Below are 22,395 nucleotides of genomic sequence, written 5' to 3' on the forward strand. Positions count from 1 at the left end.
AGCTTGTGACAATGTTCACTGGAATACTCTCTTTCAAATTCTGAATGTGGCAGGGGTATAATACAGGGAGCAAAATGCTATGTACAATTTGTACAGAAACCAAATGGAAGTTATAAGAGTTGAGGGTCGTGAAAGAGAAGCAGTGGTTAGGAAGGGAGTGAGACAGGGTTGTAGCCTATCCCCGAGGTTATTCAACCTGTATATTGAGCAAGCAGTAAAACTTTGAGGTTCGCCGATGACATTGTAATTCTGTCAGCGACAGCAAAGGACCTGGATGAGCAGCTGAACAGAATGGACAGTGTCTTGAAAGGAGGATATAAGATGAACATCAACAAACGCAAAACAAGGATAATGGAATGTAGTCAAATTAAATCGGGTGATGCTGAGGGTATTAGATTAGGAAATGAGACACTTAAAGTAGTAAATGAGTTTTGCTATTTGGGGAGCAATATAACTGATGATGGTCGAAGTAGGGAGGATATAAAATGTAGACTGGCAATGGCAAGGAAAGCGTTTCTGAAGAAGAGAAATTTATTAACATCAAATACAGATTTAAGTGTCAGGAAGTCGTTTCTGAAAGTATTTGTATGGAGTGTTAAATAGTTTGGACAATAAGAGAATAGAAGCTTTCGAAATGTGGTGCTACAGGAGAATGCTGAAGATTAGATGGGTAGATCACATAACTAATGAGGAGGTATTGAATAGAATTAGGGAGAAGAGAAATTTGTGGCACACCTTGACTAGAAAAAGGGATTGGTTGGTAGGACATGTTCTGAGGCATCAAGGGATCACCAATTTAGTATTGGAGGGCAGCGTGAAGGGAAGAAATCATAGAGGGAGACCAAGAGATGAATATACTAAGCAGATTCAGAAGGATGTAGGTTGCAGTAGGTACTGGGAGATGAAGAAGCTTGCACAGGATAGAGTAGCGTGGAGAGCTGCATCAAACCAGTCTCTGGACTGAAGACAACAACGACAACAACAACAACAACAACAACAACATGATCCCTGTCAGGTCTGTGAGAAGGTGTGAGTTGTATGTGGTAATTTGGCCAAAGTTGTTCCTAGGGCAGACCATTTGCTATTGTTCAGCCATGATGTCAAATGTTGATGCCCCTTGTGCTCGCGGTGGTACTTTGACTTCACCCAAGGTTCCAACCAAAGTTGTGAGCACAGAAGTGGGAGGATGCACAGTAATAGGAGCTCACATGCTGATTATGGGCTCACAGAAACAGGTGCAGAATGTCGAACACTGTGCAGTGTCTGCGTCTGTGGAAAATTTCAGCTTACTGCAATTCACTGGTGGGGTAGGTCCTATATATTGTGAGAAAGTTAGTCAGTGGTTCATATGATGAGACACATTGCTTTCCTCATCCGTGTCTTTAAGCATCTAACAGCTCCACCTCTGAATTAAATGCCAGGTGAAATGGGGTGATAGATACTTGAAACCTTTTCACTGGTAGAAAATAGATAAGGTAAAATGACAACCATTCTCTGCATGAATAGTGTGGGGATTGTACTTTGTTGCCAAGATAGTCACATGGGCATGGTTGGCAGCATCTGCTGCTGCTGTAGAAGTCTTTTTTATGTATGGAGCATTTGCAAGTACATTAACTACCAGCAACCAAATAGTTCCCTGAAATGGAACAGTAAATTCAAATTCACTCAGTCTTGGGTAGTGATATTTCCTTGTATTGGCACAGACAAAAAACAAGCACACACAGTTGAGGATTAAAAAACATGTAAAAATACAAAAAATACATAAACATATATAAAATACATACAAATACATGGGAAAACCTCACAAAACAGATCAAGTATGGGTAAAAACAGGTAAAACCTGAGGGAGTAGGGCTGATAGTGAAAAGTAGAAATGAACTAAAATCAATGTGAAAACACCATGAGATCAAAGAGGAAAAGGAATAAAAAGATGATAATAGTGGAATGCAGCTTGGGGTGGATCTGTGTGAAGCGAGAAGAGAGAGGACAGCAGCTGTAATTTAATTAGGTAAGGTTCATGTGAGCTTCGTATGTATGTGCTGGAATGAGGGAGGGAGGGAGGTAGGGAGTGGGGTGAGGAGAGTGGTAAGGTCAAGGTTCAACAAGGCACAAGTAGGAAACATAACACATGAGAGTGAAGGAGAAAGTGTGATCAATTTGAAGCTCTAGGATTAATTATATTAGCAGGAAGAATGTGAGACACAAGATGCTCTGCCAACAATCTGCTCAGTGACAAGCTTTGTGTTGTGTGCAGACGATACCATTGATACAATGTGGTTCATAAGTCAGAGCAAGTGTTCTTTGGAAGGCGATACATAAAACACAGGAAAGAAGAGAAAGAAAACTATGTACACTGAGTAAAGTAATGCTTTAGAGAACCATGACAAAGGAAAATAGCTGGGTGTTGTAAGAAAAAGTCGTTAGGTAAAATCAAACAATGGGAAGTCCAGAATGCAATAACAACATTATGTAGAAGATAGATTGCTGCCCGCAATAAAGAGGAGATGTTGAGTCACAGACAGTCACAAAGAAAAAATTGCTGTACATTTAAGCTTTCAGCCAAAAGGCCTTGTTCTGAAGTAGAAAACACACACCATTGTCTCTGGGTGTTATGGCCGAATTGCATATTGATATTTGGCATGATGGGAGTAGCAACCAGGTCTGAGTGGTTGGAGTAAAGAGGAGTCATGAAGCACGGAGGGGGAAGAACAGTAGGATAGGGTTGGAGAAAGTAGTAGTGCTGCTTGCAGGAGCACAAAGGGATGTTGAGGGGACAGGGAAGGGCTGCTAGGCGCAGTCCAGGGTGTTGGGGAGAGGAAAAAGGAGAGCAATAGAAAAATACTAGTCGGTGCTCTGGCAGAATAGAAGGCTGTGTAATGATGGAGTGGGAGCAGTGAGGGGGACTTTTTTGCTGCAAATCCCACCATTCAGACTCAATCCAAAAGCAATACTGAACACTGCCTAACCCAGTTCACTCCTCCATCAAGCACAATCCACCTCCTGTTAAAATTCCAGAACTTACTAACCTTAAACCTTGCCTCACCATCATTCCCTATAGCCCTCAATAAACAAACCAACCTTGCATCCACAGAAATAACTGCAATCCACCACCTAAAAACTGATCTCGATATGCAACAGGATCTCCAGTTCCCTCTTAAATCCTTAGCCCCATCCCAGAGCTACCCTCTTGTGTTTTTCTTTCTCCTCGCCCCTACCACACCCCACACTCCTATCTTCTACCTGCTTTCTGAAGTCCACAAACTCAACCACCCAGGATTCCCCATAGCGGCCAGTTACTGTGCCCCAACTGAGGGAACCACTCCTCTTGTGGACCAACAACTTAAGTCTACTACCCATGACATAACCCTCCTATATAAAAGATACCAATCATTTCCTCCACCAATTCTCCACAGTTCCTGTGCACCCTGCCAGTCACTCTTGATGCCACCTCTCTCTAAACTAACATCTCCAACACCTTGTAATTATTGAGCGCTACCTTTCCCAATGCTCAATGTCTGACTGTAGGTTCAGAGTCAACCTCCTTCCTGGTCACCATGACCATCTATATCCTCACCCACAATTACTTCTTCTTTGAAGGCATCACCTATAAGAAAAATCTGTGGTACAGCAATGGGTACCTGCATGGCACCATCCTAGGCAAATGGATTCATAGGCTACCTAGAGAAATTCTTCCTAACCAACCAGAATCCCATAACCCTCACTTGGTTCAGATTCAATGATTAATTTTTGTAATCTGTGTGAGGTTGAGGACACCTTATCCACATTCCTCCTGAACTTCACTTCACCTAGTACTTCTCAACCCAACAAGCCTACTTCCTCAATGTTGACCTCCAGCTCAGTGATCACTACATCAGTACTTCCATCCATATCAAACCCATCAATGACCAGGAATACCTTCACTTCGACACCTGCCACCCATTCTAAACAAGAAGTTCTTCCATGCAGCCTTGCCATCCATCGTCATTGCATCTATAGTGATGAGCAGTCCCTCTCCAACTACACCAAGGTTCTCACTGAGGCCTTCACAGACTGAAATCAGCCTCCCAACCTTGTATAGAAAACGATCTCCCATGCCTTGTCATTCCACTAACCCAACACCTCCCATATACTCATAATATGCTGCAAAAAAGCAGTCATCTCGTGACTCAGTACCACACAGGACTAGAGCAACTGAATCACATTCTCCACCAGGATCATGACTACCTCTCGCCAAGCCCTGAAATGAGGAATATCCCACCCCTCCCACAGTGGTATTCTGCTGTCTGTCAAACCTACACATTATCTTTTTCCATCCCTACCAGCCCCTGTTCCCAACCCTTTGTCCATGTCTCATATCCCTGCATGGACCTAGCTGCAAACCTTCCCAAGCACCCTCCCACCACCACATGCTTCAGTCCTATCACAGGCATCCCCTATCCCATTAAAGGCAGGGCTACCCGTAAAAGTAGTTCTATGATTTAAAAACTTACCTGCTGTGAAAATAATCTTGTGATTTACAAATTTGCGTGAAAACAGAGTGGTAACTAAACAGTTGTCACTGACAAACTGTGGCCAAGAGGCAGCTGGAAGAAACCAGTTGCTTAACATGCCACTTAATGCAATGTGCTTCACATCAATGAGTGCTTCATGGCCTTGCTACCTGGATCCTTCCTATAAACACCAGCTTTTCTGAATTGCACAGGTGGGAACTCTCCCTATAATAATTCCTATGTTTCCATAACCTCCCAGGCCTCAGTCTTCGCTAGTCCCTGTCCTCCACCTACCTATCCCCTCTTCCCTGTTCCCATTCCAGCACAACATAGCCTTCTATTCCACCAACAGAACCCACTAGTATTATTCCCTTCTCTACTTCTCTCCTTTTCCAATCCCTTACCCACCCCCCATCCCCAAACTTTCTGACTGCAACTTGCCAGCTCTAACCTGTCATCACCAAATGCCTGCACACTCCCATAAGCAGCACTACATCTTTCCCCCACCCCTATCCTGCTATCCTTCCCCCTCCTCATCCCATGCTGCCTCCTTACCTCCTCAAGCCACACCAGACTGCTGCTCCCATTAGTTGCAGCTGCATTTCACAGTCCGACCACAGCGGTAAGACAGGACAGGTATGTGTGTGTGTGTGTGTGTGTGTGTGTGTGTGTGTGTGGTTTTTTTTTTTTTTTTCTCTATTTCAGGGAGTCTTTTGGCCAAAAGCTTAAATGTATAGCAGTCTTTTCGTTGTCTGCCTGTAACTCAACGTCTCCTCTATATAGTGAGTAGCAACTATCCTTTTCAAATTATTATTGTTATTCCATCCTGTATGTTTATGTAGAGGGAGACCAAGGGATGAGTACACTAAATAGATTCAGAAGGATGTAGGTTGCCGTAGGTACTGGGAGATGAAGAAGCTTGCACAGGATAGAATAGCATGGAGAGCTGCAACAAACCAGTCGCTGGACTGAAGACCACAACAACAATGTTTATGTTGGAATTAATACACAAAATAAGGGAAAGGTAACCACTCACTCATAGCAGAATGATGTGTGGCACATAGACACACAAACCAGAAAACAGTGTTACTAGCTTTCCAGCTCTAGCTTGCAGCAGTGGGAGAGGAAAATATGATTACTACAAAATTGATTACCTTTCCTGGGCACACCTGAAAATTTTCTTATGCACATTCTTAATAAAATGATTGCTCAGAGGCATGTTTCATACCAGACAAACATTGTACTTTTAGAAACATCCTTTCTTTTTTTTTTTTTATTAGGTCCTCAAAGGGTCACAATAGTACTAGATGACAAGTCTTTCATATTTAAAAAAAATTGGTAATAAGAACCTTATTTCTTGAGTAAATTTATACCATGTTACAGATATAATTTTTCAGTACTTACACAATATGTAGCACAGTAAATCCATTTCAAAGAAAAACAGTGTAAACATACCCAATTATTTTACAAAACATTGTGAGTTTGCTTGTGGCTCCACAAACCATAGTTGTGAATTGCTAAAAGAGTAATAATCCATAGTCTTCACATTCCACAGCAACAGATATAACGTATGAAGTCATAGAGAATATAAGTGTTACATAAATCACACCATATCATCATAACACGCCTCTAATGGGCAGGCTGGAGAGTAAACAACTCAGATAGAGCCTACATGTCTAGGATATGTAGATTTTGTTTGAGTTGAGTTTTATTCCCCTACATGCTGATGAGAGGCGCATTTTGGAGCTATTTTCATCTCTTAAATAACACTTAAACTCTTCACACCTTCATACAGCATTGGTCGGGGGAAGGGGGGAATTTCTTCTTCAGTGCACAGCCCACCTTGAGTCTGTGCTTTTCTTTCCAAGATTACTACACTCTGTAATGCACAATGTTAGTTGCTGAATAATGCAAAGAGCTCACAGTAATGAGTGATAACAGCACTGGCCAGTCTCCTGTTTGAAACTCCTACATTTGCGCAATATTGCTGATTGAGTCCCTGAGACCATTTTCATTTAGTAAAACCTAGGAGGCATGCGTAGACCACTGGAGGCTGTGGATGTTATATTATGGCTCACTGCTGAACACCACCACCTCCTGAACAAATATTACATACACAGTGTTTAAGACAATTTTGGTTCACGGGAGTAGAGCTTCAAATATACATAACCCACTAAATATATCAGTTATAGACACACAGCCCAGTGCAAATGAATGTTCTGGAGGAAATACTGGCAGTGTTAACTGTGGTGTTAGCAAACAGGGTTACAGTGTGTTCCAGGACACCCAAATGAATGTGTTTTTCACGTGGCTTGATTAAAATCAGTGGGGGAAAAGAATTAAATATGGAAATTATTATTTTTTTAATTCATAACACATGTAAAATAATTCAAAGATACCTCATAAAAAGGTACACTTGTTTGGCACAACAAACCTTCACAATAGCTGGTCTTTGCAGGAAAACTTCTGAAGGGAAGTCCTGTAGGAGAACATCTGTGAAGAAGTAACACGAATGCAACAATAAGACAAGCTCTGAAGCTTCAGTAAGTGATTCCTCCACTGCTTTTAGAACATGACGGTCCGTAGTCACAAGAGGTTGCCATGGTAGCAGCAGATGTGGAAATATGTCCAGTAAAGACTCTGCAGATGCCACATTCACTGGATACACCAGAGGGTAAAATCCTGTACTCTGCACACCTACAGGATGCCTGGAATACCAAGGCAATATTAGATTAGTGCCAAAATTATTATTACTGGCATTACTGCTACTAGTAGTACCTCTACAATGAAAAAACTTAAGATGATTTACTATACGTTGGTTACTACACCACTTTAACAAGCAGTATATAAAGTTTATTTGTTTCAAAGCAAATGCTGTATGTTTCAGAGTGACTGACAATTTAGTTAACTGATTACTTTTGGTTTCATCAGAGAATACAGCAACTTATTTACCATTTATGCACAACATAATAACAAGCAATATACCTAGTTCATGTAGATTTTTGGGAGCTGAAGAAACTACGATGTATCATCAAATTGCTTGAACTTTTGGAGTAACATTTCACACTTAGCTTCAGTTAAACAAAATTCTGTTGTTATATAGGCATTGAAAGCCATATTTGAGCAGCAGTTAAATCAACAATTGTAATTGTAACATTTTATAAAAGATGGCTTGCATAAAAGAACGTCTGAAAATTGCTTTAAATCACCCAATTGGAATTACCAAATTGACAAGCACTGACAGTCCTGTTGTTTTCAAGGACACAGCTTTGGCATACAATCATTTTGAATAATGTAGTTAGTAAATGCTTAAATCCATTGTATCTGACATCACACAGGGTCACTATATTCTGCCCATTATTACCTATATGTGAAATGAGAGGATTGACAATAAATTTTCAACAAAAGGTAACAGCAAATTAGGTGTACCAGAAGAATATTACAATATATTATTGGCCATTGTGCAGCAGCAGATGAGTAATTAAAAGCAAGGTAATTCATTGCAAAAGCTGTTTTGTATTAAGTGATACACAATGAGTGACCTTGATGAACAAGACAGTGTGACTGAGAACAAAGCTGTAGAGGTTAAGTTTTTAAGTGAACAGAAATACCTAAATGGGAATGTTTCTGTAGATGATAGTAGTTATAAATCAGATATGAATGTAACTGTGAAGGATGGGAATGAAAGTCCTATTGTAAAGAACGAAATGGACGAAAACAGTACTGATGTGGATGAGGTCTTTAACGTTAAGGAGGAGGAATCTAGTAGCAAAAGTCAGCAAGGACAAAAGTTTATGGCAGATGGAAATTTGGAAGTGATGTCAAGGCAAATTTTGAGCAATACCAGTAGCATGAAAGAAGACATGAATAGGACAGAAAGTAGTATGAAAGAAGACATGAACAAAATTGGAATTAGTATGAAAGAAGACATTAGTAGGGTGGGAAAGAAAATTGATAGCATTAGATCTGACATGGTTAACTTATAAAGGATGAACTGAAGAAAGAAATTAAAAAGGAAATTAAGGTAGTCAACTCTAATCTTACAGAATTACATAAGACGTTTGATGCAGTAGTTAAAGACTATTATAATACTACTGAGAGATTAACACTGAGTAGTAACTGTGTAGAAGAGAGAGAGAAACTTTGTGATGACAACAGTAGGAAGATGGAGGTTTCCGAGAAATTTTGTGCTGAAAGAGTTAAGCTTGAGAACCAAAGCAATCACATTAAGAATGATTTTGAAACAGAGGTGGTAACCAAGTGTGCAGTAGTGGTAGAGGAAAAACCGGTAAAAGTAAATGAAAATGTAGATTCAAAACTGACTAAATTAGAGAAAAAGGTGGAAGAAGTACAAAATGTAAAGAACAGAGAAAGTGACAGTGGGTCTGATAATTATTTTGGTAAGCAGGATGATAGTTTTTTCAGGGAAAAGATTGAGGATTTGTTTATGAACAAGATCACATGGTATGTAAAAAGGAAGTGTGTCTACCAGTAATAACAGCAAGTGCAGAAGGAATACATGTTAAGTTTTCACTTGACAGTGGTAATTATTTGAATGACATTTCACAGGCATTTTTTGAATCTATTAAGAACAGACAGGATAATAGTGGTGATGCAAGCATCTGGAATAAAAATTGTTGGTGCTATTGGTAAGCTATCAAAGAGTGTGAAACAAGAGTGTTGTTAACTGAGGAATTCACAGGACAGCTATGGAGTGCAATTTCTTGGTATTTCAAAATCTCAGCATTGATTTAATATTTTGGACTAATTTGTTGTGCAATTACCAAGTAGGGGGTTCAACATTCTGTGTTGGATTCATTATGTGGCAATAATGCTTACCCCAGCTGCCTGTTCATTTTGCATGTTTCCTGAGGCAGTCAAACTCTTCTCTTTTCCAATCTGTAGTTTGTAAGTGAATCAGAATTAAGCTCTCTTCGACTTTTGATTTTGTGCAGTAGCATACTTTGCTACAGAAATATGTTGGAAAAGTTTTCTTCAGTGTTATCTATATAACTATTTATATTATGTTGTGTTAGTTATAAGTAATGAATCAAAAGAGGATGGAATGAAATAATGTGATGCCATGGTTAAAGAATTTCTGTCAAACAAAGAGGTAAGTTAAACTGAAAATGAAAGGTGTCGGCATGTGTGGAGGATAATTAACATGAAGTAATGAGCTCTTTGGTGCAGCAGCAGACACAGTGTGCAGTATAAACCATCTTAAATATAAGGTCTTAATATTAATTGTGATATAACAGAAGTGTCTGTGTTCAGAGCAATCAGTATATGTGAGGTAACTATCTATCTGTGTCATGGTGCAGCCTTTTCTAACATGAAGGAATTCCAACTTTAGACATAGTTGCCTGGAGTAATGTGTGGAAAGAATAAGCAAGATTTGTATATATATCACCCTTCAAGCTGGAATATTAAGCAATTTGATAGAATACAGTGGAATAATAGTTTTTTTGAGTGATAATTTTGTCTGATCAGTAATGAGAGTTAAGTTTGCCTTAGCATAAGGATCTCTTACTGTGAAATGTTTTTCAGTAGAATCAAGTTTGCATTAGATAAGCAGAGCAGGTGTTTATTTATTAGATAGTGAAGCAATAACGAAATAATAAAATACTGGATAATGTTAGGGTCTTAATAATGGTTAGGGAGCCTGTCTCTGTAGTAGGGATATTTTTTGAGAAAGCGCTCCACTAGTTAACTATGTGAGAAAGGTAAGTAAAATAATGGAGCTGATAAACATGATTAATGCAAAAGATAACTGCATACAAACAAATGTGGTGTAATTATATTGAGGATCTAATTTTGAACTAGGCAACATTGGGTACTGTATATATTGTGCAATTCATGACACTACAACTAGGAATGAGAGCTTAACACAAAGGGCAATATTTTAGTGTGGTACAAGTTGTATAATGCTGCATCATTGGATCTGTAGGTTATCTGAAAACTTCTATTTGTGTTCTGCGGAATTATGAGTTTAAAGAGGTAGTACTGGGGTGAGGAAAAGTTATTTTGCTGATTCACTGATAACTGTGGCACTAGTTTGATGTGAATATTCTGACAGGTAAACTATTTGGTAATATTTTGTGACTTTGTGAGGATTTAATTTTCTGCTGGGATGAGAGTAGTACTCAGAGTTGAGTGCAGAAGCAGGGCAAGGATTTGGTACAACTTCCATTCCCCTTAATTTTGATCTGAATAGTAATCAAGTTATGCAATGATGACTATTCCTTTTTCATAATGTAATGATTAGTAATCTATGCTACTGCACATCATGAGTTTTTGCTATTTTGCAAATGGGAAGGAGACCCAAATCTTTCAAGTTTAACCAGTTTCAGACAGTTATGACTTAAGAGTAATGTTTTGTAGTGTAATGCGCACTTGATTTTAAAAAATTTCTAGTCACCTCCCTTTGTACTATAGCAAATTTTAGTGCTAATTATTGTAATGTTATGAAGATTATGTAATGTATTCATTCATGATGTAATGACTATCAGTTGCCATTAGTGTTAAACCTTTTTTTTTAGACTTAAGTTAGAAATAAAAGTAAGTGTATTAAAGTAGGCTATTTTGTCTGATTTTTTTTAATGTACTATGGCAGAGGAGAACCACCTCCAAGGGAACTGATCGCAGTGAATTTCCTAACTAACTGCCACTTGGACCTGTTGAAGGTGTGGACATCTCGGTGAGAAAGTGTGTAAAAGCTCATTGAAAAAGTGAATGTGCTTGTGAAAATTACATAAACATTGAGCAAGTGAAATTTTGTGCCTGACAGTGAAATGCAATTCGCAGTGTAATTTAACTTCTTTGCTACCCATGAGGATTTATTCTTTTAAGCAAGATAGGGCCTGAATAAAATGACATGTATCTTAAACTGTAATCTTTGCTTACCCAAAAAGGACATCACTTATGATGAAGATGCAAAACTTTGTTAAAAGTATAACTTGTGGATCTTTAGTGAGACTATACAACACACTGTATGTAAATATTTCGTTTGGGAATTTTTGTATGGGAGGTTCACATAATTATTAATTTGAAAAAAAAAAAAAAAACATATGTACAGTAGTTTTGATAAGCAAGCCAGGATATTTTTACTTCCCCTCTGGTCATCAGAAGATCAAAACAAACAGCAAAACAATTTAGAAAAGGTATCTTAATGGTGCAAAAATTGGAAGTTGACTCTAAATAACAAAAAGTGTGAGGTCATCCACATGAGTGCTAAAAGGAATCGGTTATGCGATAAATCAGTCAAATATAAAGGCCATAAATTCAACTAAATATCTAGGAATTACAATTACGAACAACTTAAATTGGAAGGAACACACAGAAAATGTTGTGGGGAAGGCTAACCAAAGACTGCATTTTATTGGCAGGACACTTAGAAAATGTAACAGATCTACTAAGGAGACTGCCTACACTACGCTTGTCTGTCCTCTTTTAGAATACTGTTGCGCGGTGTGGGATCCTTACTAGACAGGACTGACGGAGTACATCGAAAAAGTTCAAAGAAGAGCAGCACGTTTTGTATTATAGCGAAATATGGGAGAGAGTGTCACTGAAATGATACAGGATTTAGGCTGGACATCATCAAAAGGAAGGCGTTTTTCATTGCAATGGAATCTTCTCATGAAGTTCCAGTCACCAACTTTCTCCTCCAAATGCAAAAATATTTTGTTGATACTGACCTACATAGAGAGAAACGATCACCATAATAAAATAAGGGAAATCAGAGCTTGAACGGAAAGATATAGGTGTTCGTTCTTTTTGCGCATTATACGAGATTGGAATAATAGGGAATTGTGAAGGTGGTTCGATGAACCCTCTGCCAGGCACTTAAATGTGATTTGCAGAGTATCCATGTAGATGTAAATGTCGCTAACAACCACACCAGGCATTTAGCCATTATATCACACAATAACACAGGCTGTCTAAAAACAGACACCATGGTAGTGTCCAACATCTATGCAGGCATCACTGTAGGGCAGGCTGAAATTTAACTCATCAAAAAATACAGTACCTTTGATAGAATTTACATGTTCACTGAAGTCTGAGGTATTCATGGTTTCTGAACACTAAAAGTCACCACAACAGCATCTGTGCCAGTAATCCAGGTTGCAACAGGTGCTGTATAATCTATACCTATCATAAACATGGACATATGTATGTATGAATGTATATTCCACATCTCCTCCTAAACCACTGGACCAATTTCAACCAAACTTGAAACACACATTGCTCCCTGTCTGGAAAGGACCAGTGTGGGATAAGAACCACCTACAAGGGACAGGCAAAATAATATAAACACTTGTACTTGGGAATGGTTTATTAATAAGGGGTTGGGCCCCCATTTGCCTGTAATACAGCTGTGATTCTTCTTGGAATACTGGCATATAATGATTGTATAGTCTCCAGTGGAATGTTATGCCACTCTTTGGTCAGAACCTCATCTAATTCCTATAGTGACAGGGGAGACAGAAATCTGCTTTGGAGTCTGCACTTCAATGCCACTCATAAGGGTTCAATAATGTTCCAGTCCGGGGACTGTGTTGGCCAGGGAAGATGCTGCAGTTCAGTTGTATGCTCCTCATACCATGAACAATTTGTCCTGGCTGTGTGAATGAGAGCATTATTGTCCTGAAATATGGCGTCATTGTTGGGGAACAATATCTGAATCGTTTGGTGCACCTGATCACCCCAAATGTTCACATAACCGTTGGCTGTAATATGGCCTTTTGAGAGTAATGATGGGAGCAACAGAATATGACATAGCTGCCCACACCATCACACTCCCTCCTCCATGCTTAATGGTTGGAATCAAGCAAGCAGGACTGTAGGCTTCTTTTGGTGTTCTCCAGACATAAACCCAGCCCGATGTTGGAAATAACAAAAATGTTGACTTGTCGCACCATATGACGTATTTTCACTGATCAGCCGTCCAGGACTTATGCTCCTGACATCAAGTTTTACACTTCTTTATGTTGGTTGTTGTCACTAATGGTTTCAGCATAGCAGCTCGTCCATGAATATTCACTTTATGGAGTTCTCGTCAGACAGTGTCGACAGATATGGGGTCTCGATGGTGGCTATTGAACTCTGCAGTCACTTTAGCTTTCGTAGTTTTGTGATGTTTTGACATAATTTGTGTTAGAATACAACGATCTCTGTCATTTAGTTCTGATTTGCGACCACTATTATGTTTACACGGCGATGTCTTTTTGAGTTTTGTGTAGTAGGCTGTCATGACCGTTGAAACAGTTGCTCTTGAAACATCCAATAAGTTGGCTGTCTCGGTTACTGATGCTCCAACTAATCGGGCCACCACAATCTGCCCTCTTTGGAACTCTGTTAGGTCTTTCATTGTATGTCAACTTCAGCCTCTGATTGCAAATATAGAGTGTGCACTACTCATAAACAACCTGCACTGATGCCTAGTCCGTAATGAACATGCACAGTCCATTGCGACATGTGCCTTATTTGCATTGTTGACCGTCAAACACAACCATCCCATTGCTACCACTGTTCACATTATTTTGCCTATCCCCCATATCTCTCACAGGAGTGGCACTGGGCATGAAAAAGGAATATAGCTCATGACACACAGACTGTATTCTACATCTACATGACAACCTCACAATTCATACTTAAGTGCTAGGCAGACAGTTAATTAGATCACTTTCACTCTATTTCTCTACCGTTCCAATCTCGAACAGCATATTGGAAAACTGAACTCTTAAATTTCCCATGCAAACTCTGACTTCTATTATTTTATTACAATGATCATTTCTCCCTAGGTCAGTGGGTAATATTTTTGTATTTGGAGTACGACATTGGAGATTGAAATTTGGTGAAAAGATCTCACTGATATGAAAAATGCCTTTGTTAATGATTCCCACACAAACTCATGTATCATATCTGGGACACTCTCTACCCAATTTTGTGACAATACAAAATGATTGCCCTTCTTTCAGCTTTATTAACATCCTCAGTCAATGCTAACAATATTCATGCATTTTATACATAATTTCAAACCTTTATTAAAAATTTTTTCGCCCCCCCCCCCCCCAAAAAAATGATGAAAGGGAAAAAGTTCATGACCTATAAATTTATTAGTTCTTTACTACTAACTCTATTCACCAGATGGACAGAGAGAGGGGGGATGGGCCAGACAGACAGAGAGGGTGGGGGGGGGGGGGGAAACCATATTGACAGAGGGGGGAGGGAGGAGTAGCAGATGGTCACAGAGAGTAGATGGACAGGGAGATGGTGAAGAAGTAGATAGGCAGAGAAGGGGAGGAGGAAATGGACAGATAGGGGGAAGAATGAGATTGGCAGTAAGAGAGGAAAGGAGCAGATGGAGTAACAGAACTGGAATAAATACATACCCTAATACAAACTGGTTCCCACCTTTGCAAAGGTTGAACATCAACCCAAGATTTTATGGCCCATTCTGGTCATAAAGACAATATTCAAGTTATCATATGCTATGAACACAAAAGATGGCTTATTTTGTTACAAAGGTACTTAACTGTCCATTCACCATACAAACAAGATCTTTCTACATCTGAGTCAGGGCCTCCAAATAAAATAAAAATTATTTTTATCAAACATGGTAGAAAGCATCCAACTAAAAAATTGCAATTTTTAGAAAGTAAATCCTATTACCTCTGCTCCTTGGTTTGGGTGAAATTCTCTGGTTCAGTTTCTTTTATACCATGTAGTTTGGCACTGTCTTCCCGCTCTCTTGTAATTTCAGTGATGATTTTGTCAACATAGGACTTCAAAGGGGCTTCTAATTCAGTTTGTATTTCATACAATCTTGTAAGTGAAAGTGGTGCTTCCAATAACATTAAGGAATCTCTTTCCCAGGCAATCTACAAGAAACAGTACAGTTATTTCCTATTGCAGATAACATGAGTGAAACAGTACTCTACAGAAAAAAAGAAAGTTTACCTTCACCAACTGTAGCATCAATTTCAACACTTTTTCTTTTTCAACACATGGTTTTAAGTAAAACCAGTTCAAGAGTTTAAAGAACAACTCTTTTCTCACTCCCAGATCATCATCACTTATTAAACCATGTTCCAGTTTTGAAATTAAGCTATTCAAAGCTCGGACCCTGATTTCTTCCAACCCATGTCCTGTAAACATAGAAAAACATAAAGAAAAGCGAATCACAATCACTACACGATCCCTATCATTTTCATTTTTGCATCTGAAATATTGTCAACAGTGAGGCAATTAGATGAGGAAGTTAAGGTCAGTACAGCCAATGATGTGGTGCAGATCACTGCTACAGAACCTAGTAGATGATTCCATAAACTTAAAATTAAAGTTGTTTGTCATTGTCAGATTTAGATTTGAAACAACATGCCCCATACGGCAATAGTTATGCATAGAACACTTTCCCTCTGTTCTGCTTTTGTAAAACTAGTAAATAATTTGTTGGAATTTATGCTGTGAATAATTTATCTGCATTCATCTCCTCAAAACATACATATACAACATTTGGTGCATAGCTGTCATTTTCCATATCCTGCTTAAATTAAAATGCATAATCCACATTTCACAAGGAGTGTGGAAGATCATAATTCTCATTGTGGCATGTATAAGGATAACACTACTGATATCCCACATCTTTTTAAGTGCCACAACATACCTCCCCCTAACCGCGAGCACGCTCACCCACTCACACACACACACACACACACACACACACAAGCCTTTGTCACTGGCTACTGAATACAGACTGCAGACAGCAAATGTGCCTAATGAGAGAAACAATCTGTGGGTGGTAGAGGAAAGGAGGAGGCCGATGCGGGTGGGGGAGGGACAGACAGGCAGTTTGGAGGGAGGGGGTGGACAAAGAGAGAAGTAGAGAAAGGGAAAAAAGACTAGTGGGTGCTTTGGGGAAGTAGAAGGCTGTGTTGTGTTTGAATGGGAGCATGGAAGGTGATAGGCAGATGGAGGACAGGGACTAGTGAAGAGGGGTGTTACAGAAACGTAGGATATATTGCAGGGAGACTTCCCAATTCAGAAAAACTGGTGTTGGTATGAAGGACCCAGATGATGCAGGCTATGAAGCAGTCACTGCAGTGAAGTGCACTGTGTTAGGTGGTATGTTCTCAACTGGGTGGTTCACGCAGAAAGACAGCTGGTTAGTTGTCATGCCCGCATAGGAAGCAGTATAGTGATTGCAGCTTACTTTGTAGCTCACATGACTGCTTGCACAGGGAGCTCTGTGTTTGATGGAATAGGAGATGCCTGTGGCAGGACTGGAATAAATGGTAGTGGCAGGATTTATGGGACAGGTCATGCCTCTAGGTCTATTGCAGGGATATGGCAGCAGGGCTGGATTAGAGATGGACAAGAATATTGCACAGGTTCGGTGGATGGTGGAATATCACTGTGAGAGGAGTGGGAAGGATGGTGGGTAGGACATTCCTCACTTCAGGGTACGATGAGAGGTAGTCGAAGCCCTGGTGGAGAATATGATTCGCTTGTTCCAGTCATGGGTGGTACGGGAGGTAGTGCTCCTTTGTGGCTGGACAGTCTGTATGTGATACATGACTGGAGAGACAAGGTGTGGGAGGTCTGTTTCTATAAAAGGTTGCAAGGGAAATTTCGTTCTGTGAAGGCCTCTATGAGACTCTTGGTATATCTGGAGAGGGTCTGCTTGTCACTATAGATGTGATGACCATGGGTGGCTAGGCTGTGTGGGAGGTACTTCTTGGTATAACCAAGACTCAGCAAACAAAAGTATGTTCGGCTACCAGGAATCGAATCCGGGCCTCGTGGCTGAAAGCCATGTCTCCTTACAGCTTTCCATTCTTTCTGACCACCAGACAATCAGACTTGCAAGGCAAGCACCATAGTCACTGCCGTCTCTAGTAGTATCTGTGGAACCTGTTCCCGCGTAATTTACTTGTTTTTCCGCATGTATGAAATTGGTAGTTTTGGCTGTATATGAACAGATAGATGTCACTGTGAAAGGAAGGATTGCGGCCGAAGATGAGTAATCTGATGTTAATGCCATTTGGGGGTATTCCACAAGCTAGGCAACAATGCAGGAACACTATGTGGGACTGCGTTCTGACTTGGATAGGGAAATTTTTCAGTACTGGCTCAGATATAAGGAGCAAGGATCCATAGTAGAGAGAGAGAGAGAGAGAGAGAGAGAGAGAGAGAGAGAGAGAGAGAGAGAGAGAGAGAGTGTGTGTGTGTGTGTGTAAATGCGAGAGGGGGGAGGGGAGGGGGATCACAAAAAGGGCAAGACGGATGAAGTAAGGGAAAAAGGTGAAAACTTAGGATGTAGAGTAAATAGTGAAAAAAAAAAACTGAAATTGAGAATAATACGCCAGTAGATCAAAGAGGAAAATAATTAAAAAGACGTTACTGTGTGAAGCAGGTTGGTGTGTGATATGTGTGAATAGAGGGGACAGCAAATATAAAGGGATTAGGTGAGGTTAGTATGTGTGGGAGGTGGTTGGTAATGTCAAAGTTCAACAAGTTTGTGTGGCATAGGATGTTACAGAAAATAACAATAAAAAATACGTGAGAGTGAGGGAGGAAGCGTGTTCAAATTGAAAGTCTAGGATTATTTATATCAGTGGGAATAATGTGGGACATGATAAGTTGCACCAAAAATCACAGGTCACATAAATGTATGTTGCGGACTGACGAGACAGTTGATAGGCAGCAGTGTGCCTCATCATAAGTCAGGCAACAAGTTCAACAAGTTTGTGTGGCATAGGATGTTACAGAAAATAACAATCAAAAATACGTGAGAGTGAGGGAGGAAGCATGTTCAAATTGAAAGTCTAGGGTTATTTATATCAGTGGGAGTAATGTGGGACATGATAAGTTGCACCAAAAATCACAGGTCACATAAATGTGTGTTGTGAGCAGACGAGACAGTTGATAGGCAGCAGTGCGCCTAGTTTGGAAGGCAGCAGGTAAATCAAAAGAAAAAAGAGAAACAAAATGGTGGACACTGAGTAAAGCGTTCAAGAATAGTAACAAGAGAAAATGGCACTAGGCTGTGGGAGGGAAAAAAAGCACTTAGGCCGAACCAAACAATGGAAAATCCAGGATGGAATAACAACAATATTATGAAAAGGATAGATTGTTGCTCACCACAGAAATGAGATGTTGCGTCACAGACAGCCACATCTATGGCCAAAAGCTCTCCTCCTGAAATAGAAAAACCACACGCACTCACCCAAGCACAACTCTATCACACAGATGACATCTGTCTCTGGTCGCTGTGACCAGACTCAGAGAGAGAGATAGTTGTTGTGTGTGTTGTCTACTTCAAAAGAATATCTTTTGACCAAAAGCTAAGATGTATAGCTGTTTTTCGCTGTGCCTGTCTGCGACTCAATGTCTCCTCAATAATGATACTGCAGTGCCTGTGTTATTCTGAATTACGATGCAATGTTCCTTCAGACACGCATATCTGTCTGAAGGAAGACTGCATTGTAAATCAGAATATTTTGTTGAAAGTCGCTTGCCCGATGTCGGTGGATAAATCTGTACTTATCGGTTGACACCAGGCGAGCGACTTTCAACTAACATGTCTCCCTGTAAGAGAGTATAGGTGAGGGATGTAAGAGTACAGGTTGTAGATGCATGGTTAACGACACATGGAAGTTTGGAATTGCGCACGCATAGCAAAATGCTAAGGCAATCACTCTTAATAAGCGGGAAATCCAGGTTTCAGTTCCAGTCTGGCAAAAATTGTCAATGTCACCATTCGATTATACAGCTGATGGTTGTCCACATTTATAACTGCAAATAAATTTCATTTATCTCCTCTATATGGTGAATAGCAATCTATATTTTTCATAAAACTGAAAAGAAGGTGTACAGATTGACGAAAAATTGAGTTTTATTTGATGTCATGATCTACATTAGTGTGAAAACATCAGTCTCTTAAAATTTTTTTATTGGTTTTTTGAGAAATTCATGTATAACATACAACACATTGTACTGAAGGCAGAAAATCATGGAATGAATATATGTGACTCCATAATTCATAATAGTCATTTATTTGACAAGGTGTAGAATATCAAAGGGTAGATAATTAAGAAATACATTATTTTAACATACACTGATTTTTCAATGAGTTGTCCCTACGAAAATCCCAAAAACAATTTCTTCCTTCCATGAAGCACACACAAATCATGCACTCTTTGCAGAAAACCCATGTTCATACACTCTTACACCCACGCTTGCTACAGCGATGAGCATTTTCATCGTTTGCAACCTCTGGCATGTGAATAGCTCTTTTGTTTAGCATTACTTGTAATTGGGGATGGAACACTTTTTTTCTTTTCAACGCCCTAGAAACAGTATCCATTGCTTTATCTTCATCTGCAGATTTGTCGTTAATATCAAATGTATCATTTCCTGAATGAAGCAGCCATTGTGATACTCCAATTTTAAATTGTAGATAGTTGATTATATTTTTCCTTCTTTTCTTCAGTGCATTATAGTCTCTCCTATGGTCTATCCACGCTGCAGTACAGGCAAAATCAAAGAGATGCAGTATCATCCACACTGTCCCCTTTCTTGTTCTTGCACTTTGTCTGTACACAGCAATGATACAATCCAGTAAGTCTAACCCACCCATATTTTAAATATATTTTTCAACAGCAATAGCCTGCTGATATTGACATATTTTTTGTCTTGCTTTGACCAAAGCCTGCACTTATCTGGAAGCAATTTTCCTACTGCAGATGAGGCAACAACAGATTTGTTGTCATACCATTTAATAATGAAAATTGTCCATCACCGCAAACAGGCTGCTCAACTGAGCCCCAACATGCCTTTTTCATTTCTGAATCTGATTGTAGATGGCTCCCACTTGGAATTTTACAGGACTGTATTGTTCCTGTACCCTACCAGTCTCTGTCTGAGTAGAGACAGTCTAGAAGCTCAACTGATGTGAAGAATCGGTCCATATAACTTACAGACCCTGCAGGTAGCAACGTTGACAATGTCATTACTACCTTTCCACCAATGTCCAAGTGATCACAGCCCCCTGATACAGCGCCACCTTTCCCTTCATACATGAAGAAGTCAACTGGTAACCCATCTGGAGATGTGCAAACGAAGTTTTCAAGGCTGCACGGATTGAGCTTTCCAAGAATGTATTGCTGCACCTTTGTCTTGTCCCACAAAGCAATTATCTGTTCAATGATTGACACCTTCTGTCTCGTAGGATTTAGTAAACAGCCTGCTCTAATGGTGTTAAGTTAAGGACAATTTTCCCATATTTATCCTTCAATCTCACATCACCATTCACATCACTGTCTATAAACAGTTGCTACAGAATGACCATCACTTTCCAATTCTGGTACTAAAACTATATCTGGATTGTATTCTTCATCACTGGAAATGCCTTTGATTTCTGGGATGTCTCCATCGAACTCTAGAGGTCTCTCCAACTCTTCAAGGATCTGTGCACCTGACATTAAAGAAGAAAAAAAAAGTTTCATTATTTTAAACAAAACAGAAATCTACAATTATAATTATTACATCAAAAGATAAATATTACTTGTATAAAATAAGACTAAAGATACTGACTGACCATATCTGAATAATTTTTGGGAAATATATTCTGATGTACACAGTAATACCTCTTCAGTTCTGTTACGTCCTATCTGACATGTGTACAAATTCTTTTGTACCACAGTGCAAAACATTATTTTGCAGTATTAAAGTGGTCACATATTAACTAGGACTATTTGTCTCATATCTTATGCCCATTAGGTGTAAAGCACAATGTAAATAAATGTATGTAAATAGATACTTACAAACATCTGAACATCATTTTGTCTGCCTTTTGTTGCATTAGATTTGTCTGTTTACAGGGCAGATCGCCGAGACTCGCAGGAATCCATGTAGACATCTAGCAGACACCTGGAAAACTACTTACAGGTGTCTCTCTGGTGTTACATTGGAACTGTTTCTATACAGTGTATTAATTTGGTGCGTTTTGTGCGACATGTGAGATTTGAGGAGGTTAGCACTTTGCCCATCAGTTGGAAGCATGCACTAATCACAACCACCTACAAGACTTTTTGTAGAATCTTAGAACATATTTTAAGATCAAAATACTGAAGTATTCTTCCATATAAACTATCATGGATTACAAAATTATTTGTCATATGAAATCCAACTCACGTATCAACTCTTATTGTTGTTGTTGTGGTCTTCAGTCCTGAGACTGGTTTGATGCAGCTCTCCATGCTACTCTATCCTGTGCAAGCTTCTTCATCTCCCAGTACCTACTGCAACCTACATCCTTCTGAATCTGTTTAGTGTATTCATCTCTTAGTCTCCCTCTACGATTTCTACCCTCCACGCTGCCCTCCAATACTAAATTGGTGATCCCTTAATGCCTCAGAACATGTCCTACCAACCGATCCCTTCTTCTAGTCAAGTTGTGCCACAAACTTCTCTTCTCCCCAATCCTATTCAATACTTCCTCATTAATTATGTGATCTACCCATCTAATCTTCAGCATTCTTCTGTAGCACCACATTTCAAAAGCTTCTATTCTCTTCTTGTCCAAACTATTTATCGTCCATGTTTCACTTCCATACATGGCTACACTGAATACAAATACATTCAGAAACGACTTCCTAACACTAAAATATATACTCGATGTTAACAAATTTCTCTTCTTCAGAAACGCTTTCCGTGCCATTGCCAGTCTACATTTTATATCCTCTCTACTTCGACCATCATCAGTTATTTTGCTCCCCAAATAGCAAAACTCCTTTACTACTTTAAGTGTCTCAGTTCCTAATCTAATACCCTCAACATCACCCGACTTAATTCAACTACATTCCATTGCTTTTGTTGATGTTCATCTTATATTCTCCCT

General features: G+C 39.5%; 1 protein-coding gene across 1 annotated transcript in view; it reads right to left on the reverse strand.

Moving 5' to 3' along the window:
* Window positions 1-22,395, reverse strand: part of LOC126176097 (rotatin) — a 443,859-nt gene that overhangs the window by 377,092 nt on the left and 44,372 nt on the right. The window contains 3 exon segments of the mRNA XM_049923237.1: window positions 6,925-7,198; window positions 15,165-15,373; window positions 15,453-15,640. Coding sequence (XP_049779194.1) covers window positions 6,925-7,198; window positions 15,165-15,373; window positions 15,453-15,640 — 671 coding nt within the window.

Source organism: Schistocerca cancellata, chromosome 1 (assembly GCF_023864275.1).
Source record: "Schistocerca cancellata isolate TAMUIC-IGC-003103 chromosome 1, iqSchCanc2.1, whole genome shotgun sequence".
In the NCBI taxonomy this organism is placed as follows: Eukaryota; Metazoa; Arthropoda; class Insecta; order Orthoptera; family Acrididae; genus Schistocerca; species Schistocerca cancellata.